We start from the raw sequence: 18639 nt of genomic DNA, 5'->3' as shown, positions 1-18639 counted from the left end.
TCTGTGTCAGTTATGGTTGTTGGAATCATGTTGGAGTTTCTTTTTTATTGCTGAGAGTCACTAGTTCATAATCTGTTGTTTATTTCTGTAGCATTTTTGTAACTACTGCAAATAATGTCTCTGTATTTTTGTTTTTCAGTTGCGAGTTTTCAAACTGGCAAAATCTTGGCCAACTCTAAATATGCTGATAAAAATTATTGGCAACTCAGTGGGGGCTTTGGGGAACCTGACCCTGGTGCTGGCCATCATTGTCTTCATTTTCGCTGTGGTTGGGATGCAGCTGTTTGGGAAAAGCTACAAGGAATGTGTCTGCAAGATCTCTAAGAACTGTCAACTTCCACGCTGGCACATGCATGATTTTTTCCACTCTTTCTTGATTGTATTTCGAGTGCTGTGTGGAGAATGGATAGAAACGATGTGGGACTGCATGGAGGTTGCAGGCCAACCCATGTGCCTTACAGTCTTCATGATGGTCATGGTGATTGGAAACCTAGTGGTATGTAGACAAAATAATTTGAGAATTGATTTAGAGATAGAATGGTAACAGAACCAGCTAATGAAGCTTTTAATCATTATTGAATGTGTTATTTAAATATCTTTTTTATGATTTTGAATTTGTTATGTGTTCTGAAATAGAGTTTTCTGTTTGTTAGATTTGTGATCCTATCTTGGAGAATGAGCCCCTTCAGGGGTCTGGAGTGCAATTCAGGGTGAGAAAGAGAAGCGTCCTGTGTTCAGGTTTTTGTGGACTATTCCTGGTTACCTAGAGAGAGAGAAAAGAGCAAAGGTGCCCCAGGTTTTATGCGCCCAGGATGGGAGTTCGCTCTTTGCAGAAGAGGATGTAGCAGGGCCTTTTCTCCCTAACTGATTGAGGCATCACTTCCAATCACCCGTAGCCAGGTTGTTTTTTGGTTTGTTTCTTTTTTTTTTTTAACGTTTTCAGCTCTCTCCTGTCTAAAAGACTGCTCTAACATTCTTAGAGTCTGAAATTTAAGCCATTTTGAGCCCTGCTTTCTGCAGAGCCAACTTTTTACACAAATGGGGAAAGGAAACTTGAACTGGAAGGCTGCAGAAAAAACAGATTCAAATACTTCACGTTTTCTTTCACCTCTTCACCTTTTTGCTTCCAATTCCTTAAGTGCTTTTTAGAGAATTTCTAAAGCATTCTGTATTATATCTTTTTTTTTTCTTCTCTTTCAGAGAAAAGCATCAGATCTGTACCAGTTTGTACATTACCATGTATATATTTGTCTTCTAAAATATGTTTTATATTTATTAACTCACCAATATTTGAGGCCGTGATTGCTCTGGCTTTTGCTCTGCTTTTCTCATTGCCTATTGAGTCTTCCTCTGTTATTCTACATCTTTTCTTTAGGCAACTGTCAGTAGCAAAAGAGATTTAAAATTAGCCATCCTAAAGGCATTCTTTAGGAATGAAATTTCTAACACATGAATAAGCTAATTATCTTTAAATCAGTCATGCACAGCCTCTTGCTCCAAGATTTTCTAGAAATCTATTGTCTTATAATGAAGAGAACTGTGAAATTGTTTCACTAAACAAAGCATCCTCCTTAAATAGTTTTCTAAACCAAAAGATAGAACTTTGTGGAATGAAGTATCCATCTCTGTGAATTTTTCCCGTGGTATTTACTGTATTCTGATTTTATACCATACCTCTAGTAGAATTTCTTACATGAGTAGACAATCCCTGCTGTATATTCAGGGCTATGTTATCCAGTTCTCTTTCTGTATTCCCAACATACAGTTTTACCCTGTTGTCTTCAAAGTTGCATAGAAGAGCTGATATGAAGGCTTTAAGAGTTGATACTCTGCTTCTTTGGCTATCCTAGTACCATTTGAGCTCCTCGTAAACTGGGCTTGTATAACTGATATCTCTTCTATGTTCTGTCTTGCTCTGGAAAGAGGATGACTTGGGGGTTAGGAAATGGGGTGTGCTTCACGTTTTTTAAGTTATATACAGCAAAATATTTGTGTGAATTTGGACCAGCAGTAAGAAAGCTGTTTTCTGCACAGATCAGCTATGTCTCCTGTTGCAGAGTGCTTCCCTGTTCCAGAGAAGTAAGCATTTTGGATCTGTTTAGTCAGTACCAAAGAATCATTAATTTCTGACCTTCTATAAAAACAAGCAGAAGAAGAATTTCCAAGAGACTTCATAGTCACACAGCAATGCAAAACCACAAAAAAAACCCCAAAAACCTGCATTGGGGGATAGGGCAGGTGTTGTGCTTAAGTTGCATTTGCATTTCATTTACTGTGTAATTTCTGGAATTGTATGCTGCAAAGGAAAACATGAAGTCTAAGTTCGTAATGCATGATAGAAGAAGCATGTGAATGAAAAATTAAGTGAGAAGATTCAGCTATATTGTCCGGTTTTTGTTTGTTTTTTTTTTTTTAGGTATTGAATCTTTTCCTGGCCTTGCTGCTGAGTTCATTTAGTTCAGACAGCCTTTTTCCTACAGAGGATGATAATGAAATGAACAATTTACAAATTGCAGTTGGAAGAATTCAGAAGGGAATAGATTATGTGAAGAAAAAAGCAAGTGAATGTGTCCATAAGACTTGTTGGGGGAAACAAGTTGTTGTAAATCAAAGAACAGCAACCGATCAGTTGAAAGATGAGGGAGACCATTGCATTTCCAACTGTACCATTGCTGAAATAAGGATAGATACAAAATACCACAAAAATGAGAATGGAATGGCCACTGTTATAGGTGGCAGTGATTATACATCATTCATAAACAACCCAAGCCTTACTGTTACAGTACCAATAGCTGTTGGAGAATCTGATTTTGAACATCCGAATACAGAAGAGTTTAGCAGTGACTCGGATTTGGAGGAAAGCAAGGAGGTAAGATTTAAATATAAAATATTTTGTATGACTGAATCACACCAATTGTATTTTTCCATAGTATGGCTCTTACTGCTTAGATATAGGAAGTAATTGTGATTTGAGGTTGTTGGACTGTACTGAGAGTAAATAAACTGAAGCGGGAAAGTGGAGCTAAAGAGAGTAGGAAATCCAGGCAGAACTATACAAGCATATATGAACTCATTTATAAAAGGTATTTGGAAAAAAAAGCTTTTCCAAATTTTTAGTTGTCTAGAAAAACTAATATTTATGTGTAGAATGAACAGAAAAAGACATGGTTTTTTGCATATAATCATACTGTTTCCATGAAGTAAGGATAAAAGTGAACTGCTATTTAAAAAGACTAGAGGAGATATTAATAAGGAATATTAATACCCTTTGCATCTGATTTTTAAGGCTCGCTGAATTCTACAGAAATCAGCATTATTTGTCCTTAATAATCTAACAGAGGTGCTAACTCAGGCTAATGAGAGCAATAACAACAGTTTTCGAGTTCTGAGGTTAAAATGATGGGGGAAAGCCAAGGGAACAATGTCAGTATTACAAGTTAGTATGTCAAGTAAACATAATGAGAAAAAATAGAATTAATGAATGAAAAAATTTTGATTTCTTGCTTGCTTGTGAGTGTTTTGAACCAGTCACTTCAAAGACAACTGCCTGACCTTAAACTGGGTCAGCTTTAGGAAAGTAGTTATTTGTCAGCAGCTCCAGACTGAGGGGGGAAACAAAATCATGGATTTCATCAGGATCCTGAGAGACACTTTGAAAATTCAGATTGCCGTGGCTCCAGTGGAGACTGTATCTAGTATCAGCATCGCTGGCACCTGAAGACATGAGGACATTAATGGAGTGTCACTGCTTGTGCAGACCACTGTATTCCAGCCTGGATTGTTTTGTCTGGCTTGTGGTTTTTTGGAGCTTGGAAGGGTTTTTTTATTTAATTGGTTGTGGGCTTTTTAGGATTTTGGTTGTTTTGTTTTGAACTGGCAATGAATTTGCCCATGATCTTTCCAAATCTTAGAAAATAAGTTTGTTCTAGCAAAGTGTAGTTAAACTAAATTTGAATTTGAAAGATGTAATAAGGTGACTCTTTAGGTGTTTCTTTTATTGTAGAGCGCAGTATTCAGTAGTATTACACTCATTTGTTATTTCAGCAGCTCATTTCCTGACACTTGATTTGTTCCATCTACTTTTTGGAGATTCTGTAACTCCATATATTATATTCACCTGTCAGTAGAGAAGACCTTAGGTTACTAAGAGGCCTCTTAAAAGCAAAGCAAACAATATTTATAACTTGTTTTAAAGTATTAACTGCTCTTCCTGAGGAAGCTATAATATCTGCTGAACAGCTGTTATATCTTTTTGCATATTATCAGTCTGAGTAAAGGATACTGGCTTTCTTAGTGTGTTTTAATAAAACTTGGTTTTGTGGAAGGAATATCTGATGAATCCAGGTAATTTACTCTTGCTCTGATAACTGTTAAATCTAATCCTTACCTGGAAATTATCCAGCAATTGAAGACACCTGGTTCTTCACTATTTTGTATTTAACAATTGGGTAACAAAATCCATGCCTTCTCACCTGTGATACTCAAGATTAAACATCAGCTTTTACTGTTTATAAGATACTATTATCTAGTATTAATTTTAACCCACTCAGGTTTGGAAAAGTGAGTAAGGATTGGCATAGTTGAAAGACAACCATAGGAGATAAGTAAATTAACAAGAAAAAAAAAAAAAGTCATGTATACCAGTTCATAGTCAGTAACGAAATTGTCTTTCATTTTGTAGATTATCTCAGCTCTTTCTTTCAGACTTTTCCTTTAAATGGGAGCAGTTTATCTTAGAGTTGTTAGATAGCTGCATTATTTGATAAGCCTTTGAGAAGTCATTGGTGAGAAATGAGATTACATTTATTCCAGAAGATTTATAAAAGATAGAGGTGAGGTACTTGAGGTTTATTGCTAGGCATGGGTTTTCATTTTTAAATTACTATATATCTGTTAAAATCCATAATGAGATATATTTCTGTTATTTTAAAGATCTATTTACTACCATTTAGAGGATGCTTAAAGCTGTAATACACATAATGTGGGTGTATCTGTCTGTCTGTCTTTTTGGTTTGGGGATGGAGGCGTTTGGAGGGGCGCTTGTTTGTTTGTGGTGTTTTTTTTAGGTTGAGGCCCTCATCCAATATACATCTATGAGCTTCAGATATTCTGCTAATTTTACCTCTTTCAGTATGTCTTTGGATATGCTTAAAACTCTAATCAACAGCTATAAATGTTATGTTTTGCAAATGTGTGACATCTCTAGAAAACACATTTTTACATAAGTAGGAATCCATACTTCTGCTGTTTCCAGAACTCAAACAAACTAAAGGGTACCATGTTTTAACTTCATCGCGTACCATTCTTACTTCTCACAGGAGTAAAATCAAGCTGGATCAGTCAAGAATGCAGATCTGGTGCTTTTTAACCAGGCAGAGCAACGTGTCAGCACATTTACACAGGTTACCTGAACAAATCATACATATATGATCACTTTTGAGATTGATTGGCCTGCATGCTACTCAGCTACAATATATTTTTCCCCATCCATTGCAATGTAGTGGAAACATGCACAGGCACTCTGTAAACTTGAGTCCCATGACTAATGTCACAGCATGGTTGTGGGCAACCCCAACATGTTCCTCTCTCCTTGTTACATCTTTGGTATTTTCTGTACTACTTCTGTGGCCTAACTTGCATGCTTTGTAGGTTTTTATTATTGTTAACTGAATTATTAAGCACCAAGACTGTTCAAGTTTAAAAGATCTTAACAGCCTGTAATTTTATGAAAATGGAAAGGTAATCTTCACTTGACTTTTTCTGTTCATGTGTTGAACCATGCTTTTAGCTGTCATGTAATTGTGAACATTTTCTGATCACGTTCATTTGACCAATGCCTTTGTAATATTACATGTATACAATTACTTTTATGCTAAAATATTTATATCTTTTGATATAAATTGTTTCATGTTTGTTTAAAATGTTTTTATAATTTACATTGCAGTTTTCTCATATAGGAAAAGCTAAAACAAAGGATGAAAGATACACTCCTGGAAACAAACATATCTTTTTTTGTAAATATGCATAGTCTTTTTGAGTATGGATGTAATAATGTAGTTATATTCTACTTATGAAGTTTGTGTATGTCTGTAAGATTGGAAGTTAGGGAATCATTTATATCAGTTTTGCTCTTCATCATCAATAATTGTTTCTTTATGAACTTAATCCATTTGCTTTATTTTTAGAAAGACAAACATAAAACAATTTCAGGCTAAAATTCTATGTAGGATTCTATGTAGGTGTCTAAATAAATCTGTGTGTTTTAAAACACTATAAATAACGAAGTTCAAGCAAGAAAGGAATATAAAAATTAGGAAAATCCAGGATAAGTCTAAAATTCAGGCAATTGTTAAAGAGACAAAATAGGAACTAGTATCCTCCCAAACCTCTAAACTCAGGAACTCAAGAACTGTAAAATAGACCTTAATTGTACCAATCCATGTGGTTTTTATTCCTGGTCGTCCTTCTTAATAGCTGGGCAGTTCTGCTCCTTGCCATATAGGGATCATTAAGGTATTCCTTTTTCAAATACAAATTTTGTTCATGTGGTTTTGTTGTGGAATCCTGCATTGTCTTTCATGTATTCTTTTGCACTGTATTATATATTAGAAATATTTCAGGTCTCACTTTTGTGCCCAGGGGGCCTGTAAGCTATTCAGAAAGGTGGAATGGAAAAATATCTTTCCAAGCATCTTTCCAAAGCATTTTAGAAAACGCACTTGAGTAGAATGTGGTAGCATCCTGTCCTACTGGTCCTGAGTATGGGAGTATGTTTCTGAGTTGGTGAATATTGTTTGTATGACACTGCTCCTGCCTCAAACTTCTGCTGTCATGAATCTGGACAGGTGTAGAACGACATGCGAAATAGTAAACCAGGGGCTTGTAATCATTTGACTGAAAAATACTTGAATCTTTTTAATTTGGATGTCACATTGACTTACTCTGACCTTCCTTGCATAATAAGATGATGCTTTTTTTTTTAATGGATATGCATGCCTTTTTTTTTTTTCCTAAGCTATGTAGAGTAGGAGAGGTAGGTTTTAGTTTAGCTTGTTGAAAAAAGCCTAAGTTTTTTCTATGCACAATACTTTTGCTTTCTTTAAAAGGTAAATAATTTGCAAGCCTTATTTATGGACATACTTATTTTTATTCTTTCAGAAAGATAAACAGAAAAGATAAATAAGATAAAGTCACTTTTATTGGGATTTTTTTATTTATCTTTACCAACTGTACTTACACCAAAGAGTACCATACTCAGTGTTATGTTAAGCTGGTGTAGTAAAGATGATGATTACAAAAAATGTGCTTTGCGTCCTTTTTGTTGTTTAATTAATAGTTGAGACTAAATGAAAAAATGAGATTGTTTTTATTGAAAAAGTATTTCCTGCTGAAAATAGATGTGATTAAGCAGGAAAATATTAAACTGCTGGAATATAAGCGGCGTAACACAGGTGTGCTGAGGTTTTCTGTTGCCTTCCTACATAGTAATATTTTTGGATGCTCTTTTCCTGAACGTACTCTCTGAAGTGCTGTTATCAGCAATTATCTTTCACATTTTTCTGCAGTTTTTTTTTTACATCCTTCTCCAGCAAAACCAGACTCAGTCTACTTAAATTAAAAAGGAAAAAAAGAGAGAGAGAGATCGATCCTTAATATATGAGAAGATGAGAATATGCAGCACAGTCTTCCTCTGGGTTTGTTTTCGTTGTTTTTTTTTTTAATTACACAAGACGTTTCCCTCTTATTCTTTGTACGAACAGCTGTATTGCTGGTCCATTTGTTAGTTGCGTTGGAGGTTGGGAAACATCAGATTTTCCTTTACTATTTGAATATCGAAATGTGAGTGACCTGTAAGTTGAATGCACAGTAGGTTGCAGCATGTGGCCTACTTCTTATTAGCTCTTATTATGGAGTTTTCTTTGAAGTCATTATCTGCAATTTTGTGTACACTTTCATTTATCGTTTTTAAGATGATGCTTACTAAAGATTGACTCTTTACTAATTACCTCAAGTAATCCTAAGTGCCTTCAGTGGGACAATAATTATAGTATCATTATTCTTGCAAGTATTTGTGCTATCATACCTTGATTTCTTCAGGAAAAAGAAAGATCATGACCTCCAAATGTTGACCTTATAACAGTACAATATATATTTGTATTGAAAAACTTAATGTATTCAAAATCTGAATAGCATTTCATTGCCAACAGTGTGAAAAAGAAAAAAGGTATTACACTGAGCAAATTTTCTCTAACAAAAATGTTTTAGCTGCCGATTTGCTAATGTCAAGGCAGCTAATCAAATTTTGAGTACATGAGTTGACCCATTCAATACAATGAGGCCTTCCTACCCTAGTTTGGTAAACTTTGAACAGCAGCTAAGTGCCCTGGAAGGTGAAGGATGAACATTTCTGTCTTTTCCTAGAAGTTCTGTTCCTAGAGTGATTCACAAAATCATTTAGATCTCTGTGAATGTCATACATAGCAAAGAAAATAACTGAATTTTTAATTAGAACAGGAAACTGTTCTATGCATATTGCTTTGTACCATTGTATTGCCACACCATCATATTGCTTGATACCTTCATCTTAGTGAAAAATATGAGCACCCCACTCATCGGTTCTTAACCAAGAACTGATGCTTAATTAAATCCGTAACTCTTCAAGCACAGGATTATATCCTACACTGTCATTAGAAGAAAGAGGGAACCAGACTACCTGTCCTTTATATAAAAATAGGTCACTGAGCCTCTAATTTGGTTTCTACAGTCAAGGAAATTGCCTTTATTAACTAAAATTAAAAAAAATTCTCTAATCTCTGATTCTTCTACCATATATTAAATGAGATATATAACTTCATGTTCTAAACGCACTGATTCTTTTCAGTTTCTTTTCCGTTTATGGTTGTTCATCTTGTAATGTTGTTAATTCGTAGAAACCTGTATTCTTTCAGTTGAATTCATGTCATCTGCTCAAACAGTGTACTAAGTAGCTTACAGTTCAAATGACCCAGAGTACTTCATGTTGTTTTTATTTTTTATTGACAATATGACTTAAAATTTCCTTACTCTTAAAAAATACATATTTCTAAAATTATTAATTTGATTTAGAATTCAGTTCATTATTTCAGTTTACCCACCACTGCTGCAACATTTTGCAATATATGTGCTATGTCATGGAATGATGAAAGCAGCATATTAATAAAATGATGGCGGTATATAGTGCTATCCTTAGGTTCAGTAGAATTAGTGATAGGAAAAAATGTTTGCTGTGAATATTGGTATTTTAAAATTAATGCTACTAAAAATGAAAAGAGGTGTTTACATTAAGTATGAGTAATCTGGAGGTTCTGTTCCAGATAATCAGCTTCTAAAGTAGTAGCAAAGTAGGCAATATCATTGAGCCATTTTTAATGAAAGTTAATGCAGAACACTGGGTTACTTTTTCTTATTAAATTGTCTCTGTATTCTTTCACAAACACAAACAAAAAAAATTTGTTTAGTACTTAAAATAATTTTGTCCTTTCACATTTTGCAATTGAGGTGTAAGTATGGCTTTATAGGATAGTGCTTCTAACTTGTTTGCTTTTATATCTTAAATGTCTCTTAATCATGCAAATCTAGCTAAATTAATGAAAATTATGTTAATTCTAAAAAACCGAGGATGTTTTACAAAGTGTGCTTACATCATTCCCTAAAGACATTTAGTTGTGTGAATTCATTACTGATGTTATACACTTCTTGATAGTAACATTGTAAAATGTCAGAGAATGCTGTGACCAAAACTGCTTTGAATTAGTTTGGTACTCATACTCAGATTAAGTGTACAGGACACCACATCTTCCTTTAAAATCTCCAGACTATGGATTTTTGCAACACATATTCAGATTACAAAATCAAAAAGAAATAAAGGCTTATTCTTTCAGTAGTATTTTTTTTGTATTAATGTGAGTTATGTAATTTTAATTATTAAAACAAAACAAAAAAGGTTCGTTCTGGGTGTTAACTGTACAGGTATGTGTACCAGAGTAATGGGTAGTTTCAGGATGCACAATGTAATGCATATGTGCATTGGCAAAAAAGAATGCAAATTAATGCCAGTTGAAATGTATTTATCATACTTTTTCCTTTTTGCAATTTATCAGTATATATGAAAAAGCATAAAAAATGTTCATATGGTACTGATAATTATAGGTTAAGATAGAACAGGCTTAATTTGTTTTATGTATGTGTTGAGAGTAATGATCAAATTCACATCTGAAACAAGGTTTCTTATTAATCCTGATTTTACTTTAGCATTTTCCAATCCAGATCGTAAGAATGATCTTAAAATGAAAAAACCCACTAAATTATCCTATTCTAGTGGAAGGTGTCCCTGCCTGTGGCAGGGAGGCTAGAGATAGATGATCTTTAAGGTTCCTTCCAACTCTAACCATTCTATGATTCTATCTGTGGTCAAATGTCACCAAATTTTATTATAAATTGGCATATATGCCAGAAGTGGTTAGCTTGCATCATACTGATATTTAAGATGCAGGTGAAAAAGAACTGGTAATTAATTTCCTTTATTGTTATACTATGAATAATTGGCACTGAATTAAAATCAGTCCTTAAAAATCTGCTACATTTTCTCCTTTGGACAGTTTAACCCTGACAGTTCACAAGTTAAAGTTTTTTTGCTGTCAGGATTTACTGTCTTCAGGTTGAGGAGACTGCTCTAGTGAAAGTAGCTACCAGCATACATCAATTTAAAGCATACAGGATAACTAGTGTTGGTTTAAAATGTAGCAAGAGAAATTATTGTAAGAAAATAACAGTAGAAACCAAAATAAATAGAACATGTGTCAGAAACTCTACCTGGTAGTAGTATACTTTGATGAATGATAACATTGTACTATATTTAGACCAGAAATTCTGAAATTCCATGAAAGATTACGTGATGCACCTAGCAATCTCTAGGTAGAAAGTGGATGATTTATGCACATTTCAACAGCATTGACTGTTATGTGTGGATGTTTGTGTGTATTTCTGGTGACAAATGGTGTTCTTATTATTACTTGCACACAGTGCTGCATGCTTAAAGTTAATTACAGTTCTAAAAATGTAAATATTAGTAAAGTATAAATGTTGCCAAATTTTACTTTCAGAAGCTAAATTTTTCCAGCTCATCTGAAGGAAGTACAGTTAATTTAGCTCTCTTTGGAGAAGAAAAAGCTGAAACTGAACCAGAAAAAGCATCAGAGCTACAGGCATGCTTTACAGAAGGTATGTTTTACAGAAGGTATGGAAATAAAATTTGGGGTTAGCAGTTACATTTTGGTTGTTTGCAACAAGCAAACGGTTCAAGGAAACAGTTCAAGGAAGCAGTTCAAGGAAGCTATCTGTTACAGCAGTCCCAGATCCTAGTTTGTCAAGTCTTGTGATATAATTAATTTTGCCTGTTGTAGATAGTTGTACTGAAGTCTATGAAGCCATTTGTGTGATGGAAAGTTAAATATGTGTGTATGTGATCATTTATAGTATTTTTAAATAAACACTAGGTATAATTCTATAAAGTGATTCTCAGCAATCAGTGATCCTCTTGGTTTAAATGATGTTCTCAGTAGTGAAATCTGCAAAACCAAACCCTACACCGGGTTCACTCCACTGAGAAATTTAAACCGGAATCATGTGATTACCTGCGGTCCCTTCATAGTGCTAGAAAGCAATCAGTGGATGATTCAGCTCTTGGACAGTTTGACTCTAACAATGGAGTTGTTATCTTGATATTACACTATTAATGGGGGTAGGGGGCGTGTAAATACAATGGGGGATGCAACAGGTGAATGAGATCCTATGTTTTTATTCAAGTAAACAAGTCTTAACACCATACTTGCACGTCCTCAGAAGTTTCCATTTATTTACTTCTGTATAGCTGTATCCTTTAGGGGACTACTGAAATTTACTGTATAGGAATGTATTTCCCAGTCTCGTGATATTACAGATTTTACTTTCTTTTAAAGTCATTATTAAAATCATTCAAACCAAAATACGTACCAGGATTAACTGTCCTATCCTATCCATGCTTTTTGATGTACTGTTATGAAGACACCTTTGACTTAGGCTAGGACTCTTGTCCTTTGAAATATCATTTCACTCTTTAAAAAAATAAAATTATTTTGGAATGTGGGGCTATATTGAATAGGTCTTGATTAAAAAAAAAAAAAGTACTCTTTTCAAATAATTTCACATTGTATTACAATTCTTCCTTATCCTTACATTATGTGATGTCTGTCAATCCTTTGGCCTGAGATTAATTTTTCCATAAAGTAGGCATTTTGAGTAGTGGAAGTTAAGGAAATCATGCTCTTCACAGCGGTAGCTGTTTTATCTGAGCAGATGAAATATAGTGTACCTTACTTGTAACATACGAACTTAATAACACTCACAGGAAAACTAGAATACTGATTTTGGAACCCATTAAAATAATTTAAACTTGATTATGTTTCTATGTGATTATTCGTTTTTAAAGAAATAAGGAGACAACTATTAGCCAGGCAGGTACTGAGGTTCATTGAAAACTATGCCTTGAGGCCACATGATATGGTAGGGAGCTCTCCAAGGTGAGGCAGGATTCTGTGGATGGTTGACATAAATCTGTACCACACAGAGAAGCTCTCACAATCTCCAGTTAAATGAGTTGTTTATGTCATGAAAGAGCTATCCTTAGTCAGCTTTTAAAGCAGAGGTCATTCCTCAGTATAATAAAATAAAGGGTGTTTACACCTGTGTAATTTATTTGAACCTTAACTGAGAGACAAAAGTACTTTTACAAGAAACTGCAGTACTCTCAAACTAATTCATGTGGAAGTTGCTATGTGTTTATACTCTTTGTTTCTACTCCCTGGCAATTCTCATATGTTCTCTGATTATATAAATGAAAAATAATTTTTAAAAATGTGTTTATAAATGAAAATTAGCTCAGTTAGATGACTTCTTTTGATTCTAACCTTGATGTAGCATCAGGGTAGTAGAAAAATTGTGCACATACAAGTTTTCCTAGATCTGAATTATCAAATCAAGAAGGTAAAGATGCTTTGAGTAGCACAGAGTAATATGAAGCGCAGACTACCTCAAGAAACAAGAGCTAGTTAAAAGTGATTTTGCTTTTTCAGAGTAATGAAAAAACTACTGTATAACAATTTGTCATTGTTTGTATTATTAGGCTGTATACAGAAGTTTAAATGCTGTAGAGGCAGTATGGAAAGCACAAAAGGAAGAATCTGGTGGAATCTTCGAAAAACCTGCTACAAGATAGTAGAGCACAACTGGTTTGAAACATTCATTGTCTTCATGATTCTTCTCAGTAGTGGTGCTCTGGTAAGTAGAGCATACACCCATAGAAACAGTAGCTATAAAAATATTTTATCAAAGATAGTATTAAAACACATCTGTGTTCTTTAAAAAAAAATACAAGGTTAGCTTGAAAGAGAGCTTGGAACTAAATTCCCAGAATATTTGGGTAGTGCATATAGAATAAGTACTTAAATTTCTTCTGTTAAATAACATTCTGCGGGTGAATTTTTGATGAATACAAGGTGATATGTGTGTGCTTATGAAAAGAATTACACTAAAAATCTTATTGAAGAAATTATAAAAATCATACAAAATGAATTGTATGCAATAACTGAAACAATTATTTTACTTTAAAATTGTCCACAAAAGCAGTACAGATACTGAATTAATCGTGTTCTGTTAATTTTTTGCTTTAGTTTTAGTTTCGGTATTTCTACGCTGTTACATAGAAATCCTTTAATTCCTTTATACTATTCTTAGTGACATTTAGTCCTTCACACAGCTACTGAGTATTGGGTTCTTTTTGGTTGTTGATTGACATATGATTTGGTTTATACTGTCATTATCTCTGCTCCAGCACCTGAAGCACCATGTCCCTTCCTCCTTCTCTGTTTGCAGGGTAGTGTCTCTCACTTTTTTCTTCAGTCCTTACACTGCCACGTGGTGGTTTCCCAGAGGCACCACCAGCTTCACTGATGGGCTCAGCTGCTTTCGGTGGTGGGTCCGTTGTGGAGCTGGCAAAGGGCAGCCCCTGGCCTTTTCGTACAGTAGACATCCCTGCAGCCTCCTGCTACCAAAACCTTACCACCAACACCCAATATTGGAATTCAGCAAAGATCAGCAGCAACATAATATTTGGTCACTGTAGCTCATTATTCACTTTTGTTATAGAATCGTTGAATTGTTTAGGTTGGAAAAGACCTTTAAGATCATCGAGTCCAACTGATGACTTTATTATAACCGGAAATTTGCCTTCTGACTGAGCCTGACTGGGCTTTTCAGGGTGACAAATTGTAATTCTGTGTTAACTATTACTGAAATTTCTGAAAAGCTTTTTGGCAACTTCAGTCATTATATTGTAATTCCATTATCAGGCAATGATAAAATCTGAAACTCAGAAAGAACGTATTTGTAATCTCTGCTCATGCTGGCTTTTCAAGGTAAAACATCTAAAATTGAAAGTGATTTTACTTTGCCATTTTTCATTCAATTCTTCTGGCTTAATTTGTAGTTTGCGAAGACCTATGAATATCTAACTTACATGCAACCTGTTTTTTACAGGCTTTTGAAGATATACGTAGTGAACAGCGCAAGACTATAAAAATCATACTGGAATATGCTGATAAAATCTTCACTTACATCTTTATACTGGAAATGGTGCTAAAATGGGTGGCCTATGGTTTTCAAACTTATTTCACTAATGCTTGGTGCTGGCTGGACTTCCTGATTGTTGATGTAGGTACCATAGTTTCTAAGTAGCCTATTTCTGTTGTTTAGGCAGGTCCTTTTATGTAACTCCAATCTAATACGTATACATAGAGTGAAGAATATAAATTGGGTTTAAAAGAACAGGGAATGACATACCAGTGAATTTGATTCCATTGTAGTTATTCAGTGAGTAACTAATTATGCCTTTATATTTATGCTATCATTGATTCCATGTGTTCTTTCTGTGGTTTACTGTGCTGGGTCCCAACCAGTGAGTGAGGACTATCAGCTGATTAGACTTCAATCTTCTGGATTTGGTGACAGAGAACAAGGAGCAAGCAGACATGGAATGGAAAGGGCAATTTAAGTGAGCACATGGGGTTGAGGTAGGACAGTGGATCCTGGACTTATGAATCACTAACAAAGAAGTGCAGGGGAGAATGGTGTCAGGAAATCAAAACTACAGCAAAAGTGGAGGGGTGGGGGCAAGGCGGCAGTAATAGGAATAACGGGAAGTATTGAGGGAAACGAAAAGTGATGGCCTATGGGTCAGTACAAAAAGGTGGAGATCGTTCATTTGCAATCCTCATTTTGATTGTTATGGGGCTCACTGTATACTAGGCTGCAAGGCTAATTTCAGTGCAACTCTTCCACTTTTCATTGACACATGCCTTTCTAAAGATTCTTTTTTGGAAGGTGAAATTATTTTGGTTTTGTGGCTCTGTCTCTGATCATAGAGAATGCTTCTTGTTGCCTTATAACAGAAAAAAAGCCAGGTTTTAGATGACTGAAATTAATGTTTTTCAACAATTACAATAAAAAGTAGTGCTGAAATTGCAAAGAAATCAGTGAAATTGATGCCATTGCATGTTATGTTCTCATGAAGGAGTTCTAGCTCTTTGCATAGACATATGAGTGGAAATGCAACAGATGGACAGGGGAAAACTCTAGTAATCAAATGGGATCTGAAATCTAGCACAGAAATTTTGTCCCCTACCAATGGAACTGAAACCTACCTTATGCTCTTTTTTCAATAATTTTTTTGAGGGAAATGCAGAAATAGTGTTTGTTATATGTGTTCCTCATTCAACATTGCTTCTCTTTTTAGCATCAGTTATGGAGCAGGGGCGCAGAATCCCTATTCTGAAAACTGGCCTAACTCAGTGAAATGAGATATAACATATTTTTTCTCTGCGGCATGCAATTTGTAGCTTTCTCCTTTCGTGTCCTCTCCATTCCTTCTGTTGTGAACACCCAATATATACTTATACATAACTACAAAGTCAACATGTATTCCCAGAACAGATGTATTGATCTCGAAGAAACTTTGTAAGTATGAGAAGTTCTCCCCTTTCCTTAAAATTAAATTCTGCAAAGCAAGATACCCTCAACAAGGCAAAGGAAACAAAACTAAGACTGTCTTTGAGTGAGCCTGGGTAATATTATTATATTGGCTTTCTTTATTGATGCTTAGACTTTTAGGTTTTTTTTTTTGTTTGGTGGTTGTTTTTTTTTTATTGTAGCTAAAATGTTAGATGAAAAAGTATGAAAAATTCATAATTAATGGGAAATCTGCAGCAACCATCCAGATGGATTTTGTCATCTTTGCATAGAATTGTTGATGCTGTGCTCTAGTCTCATTTTCTGTTAGGATTCCAAGACAGTATATTTCCAGAATCTTGTGATACTTAAATTTGAATTTCTATGTGTCCATTAGAGTTGTCATTTGTGGAAATGAAAGAAAATAATAAATAAATGAATAAATGTATAACTATTTAAGAAGTATGCAGAATTAGTATCTTTGTACAAGCTTGTATTGTGAAAAGTTGATCTTGAATTGTGTTTAAGATAAATTCTTCTTAATAAAGCGTACCGTATCTTCATATGGATAGGTTTGAACTATTCCTTTTTGTAGTGATTTCAGTGCTTTCATGTAGCCATCTTCATCTCTTGCTTGGAATGCCTACATCTTATGACCCTATAGCAACAGATCATAGAATAATTTAGGTTGGAAGGCACCTGTGGGGTTTTTCTGGTCTAGCTCCTTGCTGAAAGCAGGGCCAGCTTAGAAATTAGCTCTAACTTTAAGGTTAGATTAGGTTGCTCAGGGTGATACTCAGTTTTGAATGGAGATTCTGCTGCCTTACTTGGCAATCTGTTTCCGGTGTTTGACCACCTGTATTGTAAACCCACTCCTACCCCCTGCACCTGCCCATCCTCCTGAAAAAGTCAATGGCGCTCTGCTTAGCTTTTTTCTGATTTTATTGCCAGATTTACTTGTTATTGTTTTCAGCTAGTAGCAAGCAACTTTAACTCTTTCTCTTACTGCTGGCATTTTACCCATTAGTTTAGGTAACAGGAAGTGTGCTGCCCTCAACTGTTTGAATCTATCTTTGCTTTATCTTCCTGTCCTGTGCCTTTATCCAGCTAACGTTGAACAAATCTGCCATACCACTACCAGTCTTAAGTGTTTCAGAGCGAGGCAACATTTTACAGGATCTTCTTAGGCAAACTGTTCTATACCCATTGGTGTAAACTCTGTTGGGGAAAGAACTTACAGCACACAAACAGAAATTCTTCCTGATTGTGATGTTCACAGTGTTTCCAGAAACAGATAATTAGCATCAAAACAAGTACAAATGCTGGTTTTGTTCAGCCTTCCATGTGTAAGTTCAAAGGATATAATGAAAAAGAACAAACATGTGATTGTATAGTGTTTAACAGCTTGCTTGAACTACCCTTAGAGGAAAGAAGTCTGTGTAAGGGTTCCTCATGTGTAAATGCAACAGGAGACAGCCATCTGGAGTAGAAGATTCAGTGAGGACACAAGTCATTGACTCTCACCAGAAACAGCAGGACAATCAGGTTTTGAGCTGTTAATCCAGCTGTTCTGAAGGTTCCAAAAATTCTTGTGGATTCCTGATGTTAAAAGAGGAAATAAATCTCAAGGTACATTGATTTTCCAAAACACAATCAGTTTAACAAATCCAAAGTAAGATGTTTCGGCTTTACATTAACAATGTGCTTTTCTGCAAATGCCCTATTTGGTAGTTACAAGAACAGAAAGCTGAAATGAAGCTCAGGGTGGATTCTGCCTCACATGTATTGTTACAGCTTGTTTTTTACATATCCCCTTCTTTTTGTTACAAGACACCTTTTGAATTTATTGTATTGGAGAAAGTATGTAATGTTATTTTCTAATATTACATCACAGAAATGTTACAGTTAGCACTTCTATATGTGGAAGAAAGTTCAGAGCTGGTATCGGGAGTTGTCCAAACCATGATCATACATAAGGAAGAGGGGGAAATTATTTATTAAAAAAAACCAACAACAACAACAAAAAACCAAAGAAAAAAGAAAAAGTACTTGTATGCACATGCACACACGTCCACAAATGGTAACAAAAAAATTAAGCTTTAATTGCCATCAGCACCATGTGGTGAGATGAACTATCCTCCCTCTCCTTTTTCCCCTCCAAAAAAGAAAGCAGAAAAAAGCAATGTATTAAATTGTATTTTAGTTTCCTAAGAAAGATAAAATTATGGCATCGTTAAGTAGAGATGTGCTAATCTTGCAGGAAGAGGATTTCTTGAAAATGCAAATATGCAGATATAACAACTGCATTATTTAAGAAAATACTGTTATCTGACAGGAATACTTGAAACAGATTTTCTCCATATCTTCTCTAGAATTATAGAAGTAAGGCATAATGATCTTAAGGTCTTGATGGATTCATATGGATTAATGCTTTCTGTGATAAATGTTTGTCTAGCATTTGAATTTAAAGAGGGAACAGTCTTCCGAAACTAAGTATGATAGTTGAGTTTGTATAGGAAATCAGATTGGTGGCATAAACGAAGGTCATTCCACTCAGTGAAT

General features: G+C 34.8%; 1 protein-coding gene across 14 annotated transcripts in view; it reads left to right on the top strand.

Annotated features, from left to right (window-relative positions):
- LOC128913000 (sodium channel protein type 2 subunit alpha-like) overlaps positions 1–18639 on the top strand; it is a 50688-nt gene that overhangs the window by 21883 nt on the left and 10166 nt on the right. For all 14 annotated transcript variants that reach the window (XM_054209889.1, XM_054209888.1, XM_054209884.1 and 11 more), the window contains exons 15-19: positions 140–496; positions 2417–2869; positions 11142–11259; positions 13199–13353; positions 14611–14784. In XM_054209889.1, the coding sequence (XP_054065864.1) occupies positions 140–496; positions 2417–2869; positions 11142–11259; positions 13199–13353; positions 14611–14784 (1257 nt within the window). The remainder of the gene's footprint in view (positions 1–139; positions 497–2416; positions 2870–11141; positions 11260–13198; positions 13354–14610; positions 14785–18639) is intronic.

Source organism: Rissa tridactyla, chromosome 7 (genome assembly GCF_028500815.1).
Source record: "Rissa tridactyla isolate bRisTri1 chromosome 7, bRisTri1.patW.cur.20221130, whole genome shotgun sequence".
Classification (NCBI taxonomy): Eukaryota; Metazoa; Chordata; class Aves; order Charadriiformes; family Laridae; genus Rissa; species Rissa tridactyla.
This window is presented reverse-complemented; position numbering and strand designations above follow the sequence as displayed.